We start from the raw sequence: 14,781 nt of genomic DNA, 5'->3' as shown, positions 1-14,781 counted from the left end.
AATTTTTCACTCTTTTGTGTTGTATGGTGTGTGCACTGCAGCATAATATTTTGCAAAACATTAGGAGATGACCTTTTGAGATCACACCAGATAGTTTAGGTGTCTATATTTGACCTATACATGGTTGCACAAAGTACACATAACCAAATTTACTAAAAGTTCAAAGTGAAAAAGGTCTGTATTGAATATCTGCATTGAACAATAGCTAGAAGTGTATGGATTGTCACTTTGTACTAAGTGTGTTATTCTCTGGGTCAATAGCAAAGTTCAGGGTCATGTACATGTTGCACTTTGTTGTAACTGAACTAAGTATCTAGTGTTGTACTATAATAGATAAAACCAAATAGTTGATTGATGACTGCTCCGACAGGTGAACTGGTTATGTGTGGGTTTGGTGTAATATTTACACCTTTGAAAAGTGTACTGAATATTACTGCATGTTGCAAAGGTCACACTATAAATTGAAATGGCATTGGTATTGTAATTTGTATAGAATATTGGATGCTTATCTCCCCCCTGATGAAAAGCATTGTGGCTTTGCAAAGTTATGATACTCAAAAAGATGACGGCTCATGGTTGTGTGGATACAACTCACAATGTTAGCTTTTAATTATTTGTAATAGGATAGGATAAATGAATGAAAAGAATTAATGAAATCGTATGGATTCTGTAAAAATAAAATGCAAATAGACATGTATGATCAGTGCTCTGAAAGGATTGTTTTAGCCCTTAAATGTAAGGTTAAATTTGATGCCAGATATGATTGTACTGATTTATTGAGGTATAACCAATTCAAGCAAGTGATCTTTTCACGCACTGGTGACTCTCATTGTCACACAACATGTAAAGCGTTTTTGATTACTCACTTAGTTCTATCCTAACTATTAAAAAATCATCATGTAGGCGGTTTAGTCATAGTTCATGCGATATTTATAGTTTGATTTTTATTGGTATACATTGCAAACTACAGGTGTGTATATATTTTGACGAGAACAATTGAACACTTCTCTCGATAACAATTGAACCATCTGCAAAACAGGAAAGATAAATCTATATTCATTCCAATGATTTATTAGGAAGTGTAAGGCCAGGTTCACACTTCTTTTCGACATGTAATAATATTTGATGCAAGAAGTACTCATTCAGTCTATTTCCATTTGATTTCCCAGTCATGTTAACTTGTAATGAATGTTAAACTTGGTTGGTTAACTTATTTCCACCAGATAGTTGACATTTTTATTATTTTTCATCAACAATATTTGTTACATGAAAAAAAAAAATTTAAGCAGATTGAAGAATGCATACTTTTTATTTTATTTTATTTTTGAAATAAAATAAAATTGAGTGAATATTTAATGTCGAAAACATGGAGTCTGAATCAACCCTAAGCCAGTGATATCTCCATTTGGTATACACCCCTCTCGTTTGATTTATTAGCTATTTTAGATTACATCAAAAAGGTCTTTGTTATGGTGGATTTTCCATCCACAAACAATATTTTTAATCTAAAAATACAAAAATAGTAGACCCAACAGTATTATGACTTTATGTGAGCCAATTGCAATTTAGCTGTGTAATTTGAAGAAGAGACATTTTGGGTTGCCAGATCTTCTCTACTGAAGGTAGCAAATTGGCATTGTGTTCACTATTTTTCCCATTCAGATCTTTAAAAGCAACAGAACATTAACATGTGAGTTGATTCAAAAAAATTCAGGCATTAATATGATAACAAATATAAAACATGTGCTCAACTGGGTAAATTAGACAGAATTAACACAATTGTGGCTTCAATATGCTGTCTTCAGTAGATGTCAGGTATAAAAACACTTACGACAAGTTACAACAGCAAGTTTATAAAAATCAACGCATTGTGTCATTAATGTGCTGTCTTCAGTAGATAGCACAAATAAAAACATTGTACAACAGTGAGAAAATTTAACAGAATCAGCACAATGGTGTCTTTAAATATATGCTATCTTCAGTAGATAGCACTAATGTAAAAACATTTGCACATAACAGTGAGTAAATTAAATAGAATGAACACAGTCATGTCTTTTAAAATGTGCTATCTTCAGTAGATAACACTTATAACACATGCACAACAACGAGTGTATTTAATAGAATCAACATAATTGTGGATTTTAATTTGCTGTCTTCAGTAGATAGGACTCATAAACAATGGTCATTAGTTTAAAGGTAATGAACACAATAGCATATACTGCTATCTTCAGTAGACAATACTTATAAACACTTGTACAACTGAGTAAATTCAACAGAATCGAACAAAATGTGGCTTTGATTTGTTATCTTCAGCAGCTAGCACTTAAAAAGCCACTTCCTCAGCAATACTTGACACAATTGTTGTATTGATTTGCTATCTTCAATAGATAGCATTTATAAAGACATCTACACATCAATACTTGATACAATTGTTGCATTGATTTGCTATCTTCAGTAGATAGCACTTATAAAGACACTTACACAGCAAGATATGGCCCAATTATTGTGGCTTTGATTTGCTATAGATCTTCAGTAGATAGCACTTAAAAGACACTTACACAGCAAGACATGACACAATTATTGTGGCTTTGATTTGCTGTCTTCAGTAGATAGCACTTACAAAGTCACATACACAGCAAGACTTGACACAATTGTTGCATTGATTTGCTATCTTCAGTAGATAGCACTTATAAAGACACTTACACAGCAAGACATGACACAATTATTGTGGCTTTGATTTGCTATCATTAGTAGATAGCACTATCAACATAAGTATGCACAAACTTCTTCAGCATGTGATCAAGCTCTAAATGTGCTGTGTCTCAAGTTGAGAGTGCTGTCAGTGTGTTTACACAGTTGCGTGGCCAGTGTGCAAACAATGCACCCTTTGACGCATATCTATACACCCTGCAAATTAGGCTAGCACATAATTTGAAAATGCAACTGCTAAATACACTAAAAACTTGTGAATTGAGACGCACTATAACGACAGACAATGTAGACAGAAAAGTACAGTACTTGTGTACGACTACCAGCAAAAAATTATCTCTTTGTTTAAAACTTGTATTATTTGAAGAAGACGAACAAAGCTGCCCGTGCTCCAGTAGATAACATAACACATGTGTACATAATGTGCTCAAGTCCATGGAATACTGACTTGAATTTCTTGACATCTTATTATATTATACATATGCATAGTTACAGATGGAGAAACACTTTGTTATTGCACAAGACTTATTGGAGGATATACGTCACTAGTGGGTGTGTACCAATTTCATCATGCTAGTGATGTGAAGATTACTGATGGTGTTTTTTTGTTGTTGTTGTATTTTATATCCACAGTTTATGTTCAAAATGGATTGATTGTTTAGAATGTGTCATTTTGAACTCAAATAAATTATTTATAAGTTTATACAGTCATTGAGTGACATTCGCTCCTTTTAATATTTTGAATTGTTGTAAAGAAAATCATGTGATTATTTAAATTCATGTAGAAGATCCCACCAGTCATGTTTTGAATTTAAATTAATGGTTTATAAAAGTCTGGATACATGCACAGGTTCTGAGGTGAAATTGTGTGAAAATGTATTTTTTATACAAAATTAATATTTTATACGAGGCAGATTGTATTGGATTTGTTTTAACTATGACTCATCGTCTATGTCTACTGATAGTGTTTAGAAATATGAGTAGATCAACATGTTTATATCGTGGCATAGTGGCAGTGTATCAGACTATCCGTAGTAATTATGATACTAAGGAGCCAGCAGTATTGCCAAGGCAGTGATTGTAGCCATCCGAAATTGGTTACTTTTGACATCTTTCAAATGCACAAGTATCATACTGTAGGCTAAATTGTCACCTATGACATAAATTCAAGGTGCATGCTTGTAATGTTGCCACTTAGGGTACTGTTTTTTCCAACTCATCTGAAAGAATTTGAGCATTGAACGAGGCTTTATATCGTTGGCTTTAGTGATTTTGTTTGAGATCAAGGCATGGCAACACTGGCATATTATGGAATGCCTGTATGCTATTATATGCAAGATTCTGATTCCATATTGATTAGGTATCTTTAGTTTAGCTATGGTTTCAGCTTGGCAGAATAAATTGGGAGTACATGGCAAAAATTAATTTCAGATAATACACCAGTTGCTATGGGATATTATGCAGAATCCATTACACTGAAACATGATATAAAATGATGCAAACTGAATAATTATTTTGAACATTTTTATAAATTTACTTCCTTTAAAATGACAAAGCCATATATTGTTAAATTGAGAGTTGAATAAATTGAGTGAATGACATGAATCATGGTCTTTGGTCCCCACTTTATTTTGAAAATATGAATTTAATTTGTTGTAATGCCCACATAGTAAATGAACCATATAAATGTAATGGATTCGATGTAGTTTAAAGATGCAAAGAATAATCCTTGATAAATATTTGTTTCAAATGTTAATATCACATCGTTAGCCAGGCCTGTATTTTACAACCTGCTTGCATTGGAACCATTTCAAACATGTTTCCATAATTAATAGACATTGTTTATAATTCATCACATAATTAGACAGACCTGTATTTTAAGAGCTGCGTGGATTAACTACATGTATTGCATAGAGAATAATCCCATCACAGGCAATGTTTAAAAGTGGTTACATAATGAGCCAGTATGAGCATCTTAAGTGATGCTTGGATTGAAAACGATATTGCATTACAATAATTACAAACCTGGAAAATAATCCCTTCATGCAAGTTTTGTTTCAATTGTATCACTTGAGGAGCCAGAAGGTGCACATGACAAGCTGCTATAGGATTAACTGTGCATTGTAAATCTAGATTTGGGCTTTTCGGATTAATTTTTGAGATTGAAAAATGAGAGTGGATCTATATTGCTATTATGTATTCCTTCATATCTGTTACCTTGTCATCTAAATTGAAAATTTCTTCATTAATAAGTCTTAGCCAGTGTTATTTGATATGATGGATAATCTACGTCAGGATGATATTTTTACGTCCGTATGTCTTGCCCGAGGGCGTTTGATTTTTTTCTCTCCTTCCTTGATTCATTCATCATTGAAGTATCGCATGCGAAAGAACCATTTTGCTTTTTATGATTTGAGAAACTAGCAATATGTCCACATTGAAAGCAGATCTGTGTAGCTGATATCACCTTGGTGCATTTCCGCTGGGGTTTGCATCAAACCATTTGCCATTCTCAGAGGCGTTTTTGCGGTCACTATCCCTGCAAAGATGGCAAATACTGTCAAGCATGATATATTCATGTGCATGAAAATTGTGCAAATTTCACAAATGACTTGGATTCGCAAAATGTTCATGCTCGCAAATGTTTATTTTTCCTATCTACATACATACTTATGTATATGCTTTAAAAAAATGGTATCAGCTTCACAAAAATTACATTACAAAAAAAAAATATATACATGATCCTAATCATGCCATTTCTTTCTCTATTTACTCTATTTTTAAATACATCTATTTGAACACAAGCATTGTCATTTTTGTTGCACATTTTGTTGCTTCTTGGGTGAAACCTGCATCACATCAGAGCCTGTTTATGTTTGCAGTGGGTCTTGACGCACAAGCAAGGATTTACTTCTTATTCTTTGCGGCATAATATAACTCGCTTGTAAACATACTATGTAAAGCCTATGTGATTGTACAATGTATTTATTTGCACTGTTTCATGTACCATGATTGTACTATGTTAAACCGAATGTCATCATTTACATGTATACACCTATTGTTTTGTAAACTTTTAATAAATGATTCAGAACACTATTGTGATGTGTTTTATTTACAAATGTAACTCATTGTATTGAACAACAATGTTGTTTATGTTATGTTCAACTTGTACATTACATCTTGCTTTGCAGTTTATGTAAATGACCATGAATGAAAATGTACAATACCTATGTATGTGACTATGTGTAATCATCTTGTATCAATAATGTATGTTATTAATGTTTGTTTTCATTTTTGTTTGAAAGTCATTTACATCGGAATCAGTTCATATACAGATCTGATACATTTCAACTCTTATCAAAAATCTTGCTCACTCCGGTATTATTTTTCAGGATGTTGATTTTTGCAGTCCGCTTGTCTCTTTTAAAATCAAACTTTAGATGGCCATTTTTAATTTAGATACTTATGCCCGACCTCCACTTTATCCTTGTTGATTGTGTTGTGACTTATATTGTAGTTTGAAAATGTGTTTTTTGGGTACAATAATATGTTAGTTTTTTGGTACGGTACAAATTTATCACTGTCCAAATATTTTGAGCCACACCGTATTCCTTTCATGCAAGATAATCATCCTGATAAATGAACATTTTCTTTGAAAATCATGCATAACATTGCACACATCTATTGCATAACATGTTGTAAAATGCACCTTTTCAGTAATTTTAGTTAAATTGCCCAATGCACACATACTGAGCTTATACTCTGCTTTGTTGTATTGTGCACATAAAAATGTTATTTTGTAATTTTTGCCCAATTGTAAATTTGTCTGATACATGTATGATTAATATGTTTTGATTTGATTTTTCTTCAATTCCACAGATACCATGAATAAAGAAGATTTCTTGAAGGAAGCACAGATAATGAAGAAACTTAGGCATCCCAAACTTATTCAACTGTATGCAGTGTGTACATTAGAAGAGCCTATCTACATTGTCACAGAACTCATGGTCAACGGAGCACTATTAGATTATTTACAGAATGGTTAGTATACCCTGGGATAGGGCTCCGGCTACCCTTCAAAAGCTTGGTGTCCGATCGGACGCACAACCATAAATCCTGGTGGGGAAATACATGTCCCACAAAATTTTTGTGCGCTCGTTGGGCAACAGGCAATGTAATTTTACAAGGTTCCTGATCGCCGGTATTGCATTGCACCGCATCTCAGTTTCATGCAAATATTCAACTATACTCTGATTAGCTCGTAATTGGCGGGACTCATAACATCGTGGATTGATATAGAGCGTACATACAGCTGGGCGCAGCACCTACGCCAACAGTGCTTCGCGTATTGCGTGATTGCCGCACGCTTTTGTGAAATTACACGGGCGTAAAGTTGGGACTTTATTTACTTGCGAAGTAACAAAAACATATAATTCCCACCTATTATGAGCTGATCATAGTATATTTCCTTTCATTGTTTGATGAGATTAAGCCCTAGCATGTTAGAGCTATTGAAATCAGTCATGTGCTCCTCTTTTGTTAGTAAATGTTGCAATTGTGTATGTGTACTTTGATCAGCTCGTAATCTGTGGGAATTATTGGGCTTTTTATCACTACGCCGAAAAGTAGATCCACGTTAAGAGTGATATAGTTGACCTGTCAGGTCTATATTTTGTGTGTTAAAAAGAAAGTAGACAAAGTACAGGACTTCATTTAATAATTTGTAATACTTCTGGCGAGATGTCACAAGACAATTCTCCAAATAAAATATATTGATATTAATCCGCGATGTTATAAGGCCTGCCGATTACGAGCTGATAAAACTGTAGTAAGCTTACACAAATTATTTGATTGAGTAATGAGCAACTTTAATGATTACATTCTGCAAATTGAAAAGCTGTGGATGTTTAAAATTGAACAAGCAGCTCTCCTGAAAATGTTTAGATTATCATTAAAAGAGAAAAAAAAACCCTGAGAAAATAGAAGAATGATTCCAGCCCTGCATCTGTAGCCGAGAATTGTATTTTAATAGAACAATGTGTAAATCCTAGTGTTTTTACTCAGATTGATATTCTTCACATGCAAATCAAAAACATGGACAAGAATGTGAACTTATGCTGTAACACCGTACCAAAGGATTATTAACTACAAAACAAACTTCAAATAAGTTTACATTTTTATATGTCACAGGTAATGGTAGAAAACTGCGGTTACCGGAATTAATAGACATGGCCGCTCAGGTCGCATCGGGAATGGCGTATCTAGAATCACAGAACTACATCCATAGAGATCTCGCTGCCAGAAATATTCTCGTTGGCGAGAGCCACATCTGCAAAGTAGCTGATTTTGGTTTAGCTAGAGTAATAAAGGTAGGTAAAGGCCTGGCATGATGAGCTGGCTGTGGTGTAGCCAAGGCAGCTTGCCCCCCCCCCCCTTCACCGTGGAACATCTCCCTCCTCCTCTTGGATGCTGGCTGCCAGATTTTTAGGCCTTTTTTGACATTTATATCAAATTTTGTCTCCCCTGAAAATCATCTTGCTCCCCTGCACCTCCTCTGAGAATAATCCTGGCTGCACCACTGTGAGCTGGTTTGTGAATTAGTTTGGTTCTTTCCATGCTTTTTCTCTTCTTTTACAATAAACTAATTTTAGCTTGCATTTTCCCAGCAGTACTGTGCTATGATTTGTATTTATTTATTTATTTATTTACTTTATTTCTCTCTAGTGCTTTGTGCACAGTTGATAAAATAAACCATGCATTTTGCTATGATGGTTTGATATCGTATTTGATCAAATTAAGGCATCCTGGTTTTGGTCTGACCCCAAGTCCCAGATTAACTGTACTTAAAGGCTCTTCATTAGCCCTAGTTGAAAACCATATGGCGAGGAAATCAAAATAAGAACCATGTTGGCCAACCTTTAATATTTTTTACAGAAAGTCCCAAAATGTTAATATTGTTCATTGTTTGTCAACTTCAGCTGTAATTTTTTTTTTCCAAGTTCAAGTAAAAATTGAAATTTGTGATTAAGGTAATTTTTAATTTTGTGGGATAGGCTTTTACGACGGGAATTCAGAGCAATTAGTGGGTTTTTAGCGGCTTCGCCGTCGGACAAGTTTAGAACGGTCAAGATTTTTAATCGACATCCAGCTTATTATTTTGCTTAGTGTCTTCGTAATTTAAGTATCCCTCTCCACATGACAGTATTTAGAGCAAATGTTTTTTGTCAAATTGTTAGTTACTATAGTACACCCTTTTTACCAACACAAAAATCTCAATTTTGACAGTTTTTACTGCAATTCTGGTTTTGTTGAAGATTTTGCCATCTGCGAGTGAAAAATTTCACTTTTTAAACACCAATATGCCTTATGAGCACTGCCTACCCAGTCGACAACTCTCCCGTTTTCTGTCATTCAATTCCGGCATGAGAATTTTCATGTTAAAACCTGAAGCCCTGTGTTTATGTTGTCCAAAGTTCTGTGCTTTTTATTATTTTTAGTCCATCTTGGGGCATTTTTTGTTAGTTAGTTACTATTTTGTTCTTGTTTTTGATCATTTTCCTGTGTTTTCATTGAAATTAATTCTCATGTCTGACGAGTGCATAATATTTTTGAGGCCCTGTGGGAGCATTAGTCATGAGACAGACAGTCAACAGTAGTAATGGATAGAATTAGCCTCAACTGTCTGACATGACAACGTAGCACTTGAAATTTCCATAAAACATACTCTAGTAGGTCCTGAAATTATTATCATAATATGCTCTTCCAGTTGAAATCCATACACCAGATGGAAGACATGACCTTCATCTCCCACACAAGATGTGTGAGTTTCAAATGGGGGTTATCTAAATGGGTGACTCCTTTTGAAATCTCGCCCCCTGTGTGGGAGTTTAATGTCATGTCTTCCATATGGGGTGTATGGATTTCAACTAGAATAGCTCAATAAACCCGAAGAGGAAGGGTGGTGTGATCGTTATCAGCCTTAAGTCGCTTGGATTGGATCGATATCGTAACTTAGTGATGAGTTAGGTTCTGAATATTTGATCATAATCAGTCTTTAGTCACTCGGGAAGATCAATATCGTAACTGATATAAATTATGGGATAGGTTCTAGGTATGTGCTTGTAATCAGACTTGAGTTGATTAGGTTGATAAAAATCATAACTAAATGACGGAATAGATTCAGTGTATTTGGTCGTAACATGATTGGAAAAATATTGTTTGATAGATCTAGGTATCTTTAGCAGAATCTTAACTGTTTTAAAGATGCATGGCAAGTTTTGATTTATCATGGAACATTGATAGTGCATTTCCTCTAAATCATTCAAGACACTAGAGCAGTACTTTTACCAGAATTAATGCCAATTTAGATATAAACATCACCGTTTTTGTTTATAACGTAAAGTAAGGTATTAGATTGGATTGTTTTATGGTGGGTGTGGACTTGGGAGTGACACATACATTCAAGGTCATGCAGCTTTGTGCTACGTTGCTGTAGTTACGCTACCAAGAATTGCATATGCACTAATGAACTTGTGTGATTAAAAAAACAATTGTTATACAAAATGATGACAAAATATTTTACTTGTTGGATAGAGACATGATAAAAAAAGGGAAACAAAATATGCTAATGATGTTATTGCGAAATAGTCATACATGTGGCTATTCCAGTTTGAATCCATACACCCCCTATGGAAGACATGACCTTATCTCCTACACAGGGAGTGTGAATTTCAAAGGGTTACCTTAATGGAGGACACCATTTGAAATGTACACCTTCTGTGTGGGAGGTTAAGGTTGTGTCTTCCATAGGGGGTGTATGGATATTAATTAGAATAGCACATTTGTTGTCTAACTAATATGCCAATCAATATTTAGATGAGGGTTAGGCAAACATAGTATTTTAGAAGAACACACATTTCTATGGTTGAAATTAAGTAAAAGAGGAACACATTAAAGTTTGGCAAATGCGATTGGAACATAGATATTTTTGTTTGAAAAATGTTGAATTCCGTCGTTCCCCTTGGTGTAAATATTGATCAGTGTCTTCTAATGGAGTTGTGTAAAACTGCAAATAAATCTGTGCTTGGGGATGAATAGTACATCTCAAATCAGATCTGTATCATTGTATGCTGTGAATTACAGATTGGGTTGCATCTCTAAGATCTTTTTCCCTCATCTGTCGAATTTCCTCCTAGCAATAGATGGTAAGTTTAATTTCCCTTACATATTGTGTACATCTATTCACATTTATATGTAAGGGCAAACTACAAAGATGTGGCTTTCACACAGGGGTTTTTGCATAATGGCACACAGGAATAAATACTGATTTTACATACAGTTTTGCCTTTTAGCCAAGCTTTTTTGCATTCATGTACACGTAAGCCTCTTTTTATGCGCTGTGCCGCTGTGAAAGCCGCTTGCATAATGTGTTGTAATTATTTCTTATGCAGCCGAAATATGTATTCCATCTTTATGTAGATGCGTACTAATGATGATGTTGTATAACTTGAAAATGGGGGATAAGAAGAGTGGCTCTAGAAATATGCATGAAGGCTTGAAGGTAATTTGTGAATTTGCAAAGAGAGCTTGGAAATTCTGTTTCTCGAAACTATAATAAAGTCTGCATAATTCACCCATCAAGTTGGATTTTTTCAGATTATTCTTTGAAGATTTTTAAACATGCTCATGCTGCAAGTATCATCAAAGGTGGTAAATCCATACACCCCATGGAAGACATGACCTTAATCTCCTACACAGGGGGTGTAGATTTCAAATGGAGTCGCCCATTCTGGTAACCCCATTTGAAATTCATACCCCCTGTGTGGGAGAATAAGGTCATGTCTTCCACAGTGGGTATTTGGATTTCAACTGTTATAGTCCATTGTACTTTGGCAGACAGGTAGAAATACCTGAAATAACCCTGTTTGGAGGAGAGGGGGGAAGGAATGCATTTCACAGAAAATTCAATTTGGCCTCATAAGTAGCACAGTAAGTCCAAATGCACAAAAAAGAAAAATTGAATGGAATGTCACAAGAATTTCATTATGGACAGGGCTTGCCTATTGGAATAGGGAATTTGATATGTTATGATGGCTATTATACAGCTACATTAGCATCATTGAAAAGATATGTTATGGTAGATAATATTACACCCTTTATCAAAATTTTTCCACACGTTTTTGAGATACCGCACAATTGGGGTCTTGATAACTGAGTGAACCACATCATGAAATATCGGCACCTCAATCCTTGAAAAAGCAGCATAACATTGCATGACCGTGGTGCAACCCGATTCTTTTTACACAATAAACAGGACTCAAACTTTGGCAAGTGCAAAAGTATGGTACCTAGACTAATAATAAACTTGGTAATCCAGGAAGGAGAACTTGAATGCAGAGCAAGTCAATATAGTACCATTACCCTATGTGCATTTGATGGCAATGGAGTAGGATTTTGAAAAGACAAATTTATGCCAAGTGGGAAATCTGTTTAGCGACAAATTAGGGCAAGATGGTGTAGGCATCTGATGTGGAAAGGGGGTTAATTTGTCTACTAGCTAAGAGTGTTCTTTTAAATTGAACATGATTGTGGAATTTGGGTTGAGGGATGAGGTCGCAGGTGAGATTATGTAGAGGCACAACAACGTGTCTAGAGGTAAAAGTAAAAGTTTTGAAAATTTCGTGTTAATTTGGGTCTTGGATGTATCGTAATTGAAATAAGGTATCAAGTGTAGGGTTAATTACATTGTGTTGAAACTTGAATGCTTACACTTTGGTAGGTTCAGGACAGGTGTCAATATTGAAGTTTTGTTGCATATCTTCATTTCAAGGTGCATGTATTGTGTTGTCCTCAAGCTTTCTGAAGATTGAAGTGCTTACCCAAATGCTTGCTCAATAAATAGCATTTTCAACACAAAAAGAAACTCACTCCAAAATTACAAACAAAAGCAAAGACTTGCAACTCTTGTAGAAATATTGTCTTGGAGCATACAAATCAATGTTGCCCCCCCCCCCCATACAAGAGTGCAATTCTACTAAATAAAAAGTATAAAAACAAACTTTGATTCAAACAATTATGTTTGCGGACAAGTCAGTTGTACGAAATCTCACCAAAAAATTCTGTCCATGGTTATGAAGCTTCTATGTGTCGAAATAGTTTGTGTGTTCACGTCAAGGTTGAAAAATCTCATTATCGGCAACTGATTATGTTTTGTCAGTACGGATAGCAGAGATTTCACTAATAATGCATGAGTAGAGGGTTGTTACATGTATTCTAAAAGCTTTTGGAGTCTGATTACGTACAAACTTGTTACAGATTATAGAGTGTCTCTGTTAGAATTAGACCAAAGTCGGCAGGTTGAAAGAAAGTGGTCGAGTTATTTCTGTTGTGGAATATGCCTGGATATGTGTACATCATGTTCCACGGTGCAAGTCCGTACATGTAAAGCAAAATTTGTGAGGTTTTTGTGGACATTTTGACTTCATATTTGCTTTCATCTGAAGAGCTAGCTGTCTGTGTTTTCTTGCGAGGACCAGCAAAGGTGAACATTCGCAAACAAAACAATAAATAAATCATTTTAGCCTGCTTCCTGCTTCATTTTAATGTCTAAATTTGCAGTTTTCATACAATGTACTATTAAAAGTAGAATATGAAAATTAAGGAAATTTAATTTCTACCATCATGAGTCAACATATTGTAATTTTCAACAAAAAAGGTTATTGGGTGGCAGTATGTTCATAATTACACAATATGTAGCCACAACTTTTTGGAACTTTGTTTTTTAAACAAATAATGAGACAGTCTAAAAAAATCTATAAGTTATAGGAAATATTATGGATGGGGTACAAAAATTTTTGTAAAGTGATGAATGCTATTATTAATCAGATCTGTAACAAAATTTATGCAACATTTTATTCAGCTGTAACACTGTTTACCTCTAGCTGTTCTACAATGCTTTTACAGCATTGAATTTGGAAAGTGAAAACACCATGAATTAGTCATTAGATCCCAAGTTCTTTTCAAGGTGTGAAGCATGCAGCCATGGCATATGTTGGATGATCTAAGTGTTTACCAAGAAGAAAAAAAGATTTAGAAGGCAGACACCATATAGTCCAATATGTAATATTGTGGTCTTACTCCTACTAATGTTGTGGGAAATTCCCCAATATTGGATTGTCACATGAAGGAACCACAATATGGTCAGATTTTTGCCTTTGTACTAAACTTCATGGGCTTACGCGTGTAGTCACCTGCTTGTCATATAGTTGCACTCATGAAAACAACATTTTGTTGACTCCTTTGTCCTTGCAACCTGTTTCTATATAGATTAGATGCATTGTAGAGCTCCTGAAGTTTCTTCATATTTGTGCCATGTGAGACTTGTGGAGTAATAGTAATTGTTAGCGGTTTGGTTTCATTAAAGAAGAGCTGTTAGCATTTCCACAAATGCTTAGTTCATTGAAATCCAGTCCTATACCTTGCTCTAATGTCAATTTCAAAATCGAATCTCCTAAATCGTACCCTAGGCCTAATCTGTACCCTAAAACCTAAACCAACCCTAATCCTAAACTCTTTTGTCTTTGGACTGTGGCCATGTATAGTCTTTCCAACACCGGGACCTAGTATTTTAAATGGCAAAGGAATTAGCTGTTGTAGATAGGGCATTTTCTCCTAAGTATCAAAATCTCATAAATGTGTAACTGATGACAAGGACAATTACTAGTGATCTAAAGAAAGAACAGTAATCTCCTGTGTAGGTATGCTGTATAATTTTTTCCCTGGTCAAAGGTATAGTGGTATGTACATTGTACATCATGTAGTAATATGATATCATCTATTTTGCCCGAAGTCACTCCCATTGTGGCCTGTACACCATCCGCGATAATCAACTTTTGAAAAGCACCTTAAACAAGGATTTCACCCTTGGCTAAAACGACACCCTAAACAGGGATTTCATTCCAAACATCAAATTTCATTTCCGCGTATTTAGAAATTGCAATTTTGCTACCCTTTTTTCCAATTTTTCATGTTTTGACACCCTAAACGCGTTACGCGCGTATCGTGCAGACTCAC

The 14,781-nt window shown here is 34.8% G+C and overlaps 1 protein-coding gene across 1 annotated transcript in view; it reads left to right on the top strand.

The window, feature by feature from the left end:
* Positions 1 to 14,781, top strand: part of LOC140138842 (tyrosine-protein kinase Src42A-like) — a 62,558-nt gene that overhangs the window by 26,555 nt on the left and 21,222 nt on the right. The window contains 2 exon segments of the mRNA XM_072160611.1: positions 6,589 to 6,750; positions 7,900 to 8,078. Of these exon segments, the coding sequence (XP_072016712.1) occupies positions 6,589 to 6,750; positions 7,900 to 8,078 (341 nt within the window).

The sequence above is a fragment of the Amphiura filiformis genome, chromosome 18 (assembly GCF_039555335.1).
Source record: "Amphiura filiformis chromosome 18, Afil_fr2py, whole genome shotgun sequence".
NCBI classification, from domain to species: Eukaryota; Metazoa; Echinodermata; class Ophiuroidea; order Amphilepidida; family Amphiuridae; genus Amphiura; species Amphiura filiformis.
Note: the sequence above shows the minus strand (reverse complement) of the source record. Positions and strands in the feature narration are given on the sequence as shown.